Below are 3970 nucleotides of genomic sequence, written 5' to 3' on the forward strand. Positions count from 1 at the left end.
ATTTAGGCTTGTGTTTATTGTATACATTTTAAGGTACAAATAGTGTGTTGTTAATTTATTGATGATTAAACTACATGACACAAATATATCTTGGTGTGTTTCAGAATCTTCTAGGACACTGACATTAGAGGTGGTGGGTGAGACTTTCTCCCTCTCTTGCCTCTTCCTTTCTAGGGACATTTCCTAAGTGCTACACACTTTCCTTAATGTTCTGGTGAGTCTGGTGTGTAAATGTAGGTAAGTGAAAGAGGCTAACAGAGCTGGAGCTCTGCCTAGGTGGAGCAGCCTAATCTTCAGGACTGCTGTCCCTATTATAAGCAAGCCCAGGCTGCAAAGGTTTAGTATGAAGACAGAGATTTCCCTTGAGTCACTCTGGTAAAGTGGACAACTTTCCACCATCCAGACAGGGAGGTGAAGAGTAAAACATATGACACCGGAATGAGAGTCTTTGCTTCCTGTTTGGGAGTATAAAATGAGCTAATTTAATCTATGTGAATCATCCAGTTCCTGCTCACAGTAACTTGTCCCCAGACTTTCCACAACTAACACCGTGAAGGTAGTACCACTGATGACATAAAACTGAGTACTTAGACAGAACTCCTTCCCAAACTAAGGCAAAGGCCTCGTCTTTTGGAATCGATAGTTTTGGAAAGCCTCAAAATCTGAGTTTTTTCTTTTTACTTTTCTTTCTTTTTTTTTCTATTTTTCTTTTTTTGTTAACTGAATCATGTCAACCTAGAACACCATTTTTGTGCTTAACCTTACTATGAGAAAGGCTCAGTGCTACATGGGGTCCTGAGCACTTATTATATCTGGCAGCCAGATTTAAAAGGCATTTTTATTGGCTTAACCCCATGTTTGAGCAGTCTTCTCTGCTGAGCACTGGACAACATCCACTTCTTCATGATTATGGTCAATCTCAGATTGCTACTTCCTCTGAGTGAACTCCACTTTTATGTTCTATTTGTGAACTGAAAAGGCCTGGCTATAGAAGTGAAATCATAGCAATGCCCAAGAAAAGAAAGATGCTGAGTCCAGGTAAGGCATTACAATATTTATTGCTGTTTCTGTCTTGTTTCATAAGCAATGGGACTTGACCAAAGGCAGGATGTGCTTCAGGACTTGAAGGGGTAAAAAAAAAAAAAACAATACTAATCTCTAAGTGAAAGGACACTTTAATTGCTGAAGCCTTTGATCAGAGCAACTAAGGCTCATCTCCCTGTGTGTCTCTGGGCAGGAGCTTAGGGAAGAAAGTTTGTGGATGGGACAGTGACTGCCAAGGCTTGTGGTGGCTTGGGGAAAACACCAAGTTGATCTCTGTGTCAACAGCTGGCAGCAGGACCAGGATTGTGACAATTTCCTTTCTGGAGGTCTTGGTAACACCCAGGGCCATGTGTCTGCTTTCTTCCCATCACTGAGACTTTGTGTCCAGTGTCTCCCTGTGCTGCCGCACTAGTGTCCCGATCCACTCTGAGGTTTTCTGTTTGGCTTCCTCCCAGCTGATAAGTGGCTCATAGCCCAGATCTCGCTGAGCTTTCTTGTAGGTGAAAGTGAACGTGCTATTTGCTAGTGTGACCAAGTGGCGGTTAAAGAGAGGTCGATACCTGTAGACTGGACTCAGCAGGAAGCTCACAGTTTCCAGCAGGAAGGCAAGCCAGTAGAGCAGGGGCAGAGGAAGGCTCCAGCTGGAATCAAGGTGGAAACCCCACTCCTTGCTCAGGGTATAATATAAATCATCATAGCTTTGGTGAGGGGTGTCATCTGAGACGTAGTAGAACTGCCCTTGGATATTTGGTGACTTCTTGGGGTCTCGAAGGCCCCTGGCCACCAGAATGTGTGCCCAAGCCACATTGTCTACATACACTGGGTTGGCTATGGAGAATTTGCTAGTAGCACTCAGAATACCCTTATTTTTGAGTGCTGTAATTATTATTTTCAAAATGAATGGACATCTCTCCCCATAAATGTACATGGGCCTTAAGGCACAAGTATACAAAGTGCCACCATTTTTCAGGATGCTCCCATTGGCTGCCAGCACTGCCTTCTCAGCCATCTTTTTGCTGTATGGGTATGGATCAGGCCATGTGCTTTCATGATGCTCTTCCTCATGGCCATTCAGGACAATCTTTTTGTAGGAGTTGGGCCCTGCAACACCAACTGAGCTGCAGAAGATGAAGGCTGGTACACTGGCTTGAACACAGGACTCCAATAAGTTCTGGGTACCTAATCACAGACAACACACTGTCACTGTCAGTATCAGGAAATAGATCAAGGACTCTACATACTGTTATTTCCTCCCTATTCCCAGCACGTATTTTTCTGTTCCTGAATCAGCACAACTGAATAATTAATCAAATAAACAAATAAATAAATAAGTTATTTATGCTATCTGGTATCTGACACTTTTAGACATCTAGTCTTTACAGATCTTTTTTTCTTTGTCTATGACTTACAATTCTGAAGAAGAACAAAGTCCTTCTACTCTTTACTTTTGCAATATAGCTTTAAGAACAAGTATATGTCATTCATATCATTTCTTTCTATTGAGCCTTCTAGAGTGCTGAAAACAACATGTACCTACTGCTGGCCATTCTAGGAAAGGCAAAACACTGTAGACACAGTACAGACCTGCAGATCCTGGAAGAAGGAAGAAATGTTCTGCTCAAGGAGTTCTTAGCATTGTTATCATCCACTCATTTATTGACATTACAAGTCACTCTGTAACTCGATTTCCTGGAGAAACAGCTTCATTTTCTTAACTTAAATGTATTTGCCATTTAAATGTGTGTTTATGCTTGCCAGTGAGGGCTGAAAGCTATTACAGTGACATGTGTTTCAGTGTGGTCAAGTTCTAGCAAGATAATGCCCTTATCACTGTCCCTATCACCTCATATCTCCAGGTGCTGGGAGATACAGCATATAAGCACTCTAATGGAGAGGCTGGCACTTTCCTGCACATATGCTTGTGTCAGGACTATGAATGAGAAACTAATAAGGATGTTTTTAAGGAATTCCTGAAATTGTAAATAAATTTTTCTTTTTATAAAGTAGTGCTGGATTGACCAAACTGAAAGTCAACAATAAGGAACACATGAGGGTTTTCTTGTGTCCTTGGCCCCTCCTGCTCTTATATTCCTTCCTCCCTCACTTCATCAGGGTTCTCTGTACTCTACCTAATGTTTGGCTGTGGGTCTCTGCATTTGTTTCCATCAGTTCCTGGATGAAGCCCTCTGGTAACAATCTGTTTAGACATCAATCTATGAATGTAGCCGAATATCATCACAAATAGTTTCACACACACACGCACACTCACAGGTACATCCACAAGCACAGTTACACACACACCTACATATACACATATATACATATACACACATATATATATATACGTATATATATATATATATACCTATGCTATATATATATATGTATATATATATATACATATATACAAATATACCTATGCTGTTAGGTTCTATGGTTTTTGTGGTTGATTCTAACCAGGTCTTTGGGCCATCGGGTCTCTGGTTTCTGGTCTTCAAGGAAGTTTCAGGGTAAACGAACCCTTGTGACAGGGGTCCCAAGCTGAAAACCCACAGAATCAACAAACCTTGATTTATAGGAGCTCACTGAGTGTGAACCAACAACCAGGGAGCCTCTGTATGTTATAGTTGTATAGCTTTCTCTTTGGGATGACTCCTAACAGAGTGAGCAGGGTCTGTCTCTGATGCTTATGCCTGCTATTGTGATCCTTGCCCTCCTACTGGGTTCCTTTATCTAGCCTTAATGTAAGGGTCTCTGTCTAGACTAAATTTACCTTGATATACTATGGTTGATTGATATCACTGTGAGGGATATTCCTTTTCTGAAAGATAACTTGAGAGGAGTGGATGGGAAAGGACGTATGGAAGAGTATGATGAAAGATGTAGGTGGTTGAAAGTTATAGGAGATAGTGCAGTTGGGATGTAG

The 3970-nt window shown here is 41.4% G+C and overlaps 1 protein-coding gene across 1 annotated transcript in view; it reads right to left on the bottom strand.

The window, feature by feature from the left end:
• Positions 1–1411: 1411 nt before the first annotated feature.
• The window catches only part of LOC116093252 (3 beta-hydroxysteroid dehydrogenase/Delta 5-->4-isomerase type 4-like), a 10437-nt gene continuing 7878 nt past the window's right edge, over positions 1412–3970 (bottom strand). Inside the window, exon 3 of the mRNA XM_031374637.1 lies at positions 1412–2223. Within this exon, the coding sequence (XP_031230497.1) occupies positions 1412–2223 (812 nt within the window). The remainder of the gene's footprint in view (positions 2224–3970) is intronic.

This window comes from Mastomys coucha, unplaced genomic scaffold, assembly GCF_008632895.1.
Source record: "Mastomys coucha isolate ucsf_1 unplaced genomic scaffold, UCSF_Mcou_1 pScaffold16, whole genome shotgun sequence".
Lineage (NCBI taxonomy): Eukaryota > Metazoa > Chordata > Mammalia > Rodentia > Muridae > Mastomys > Mastomys coucha.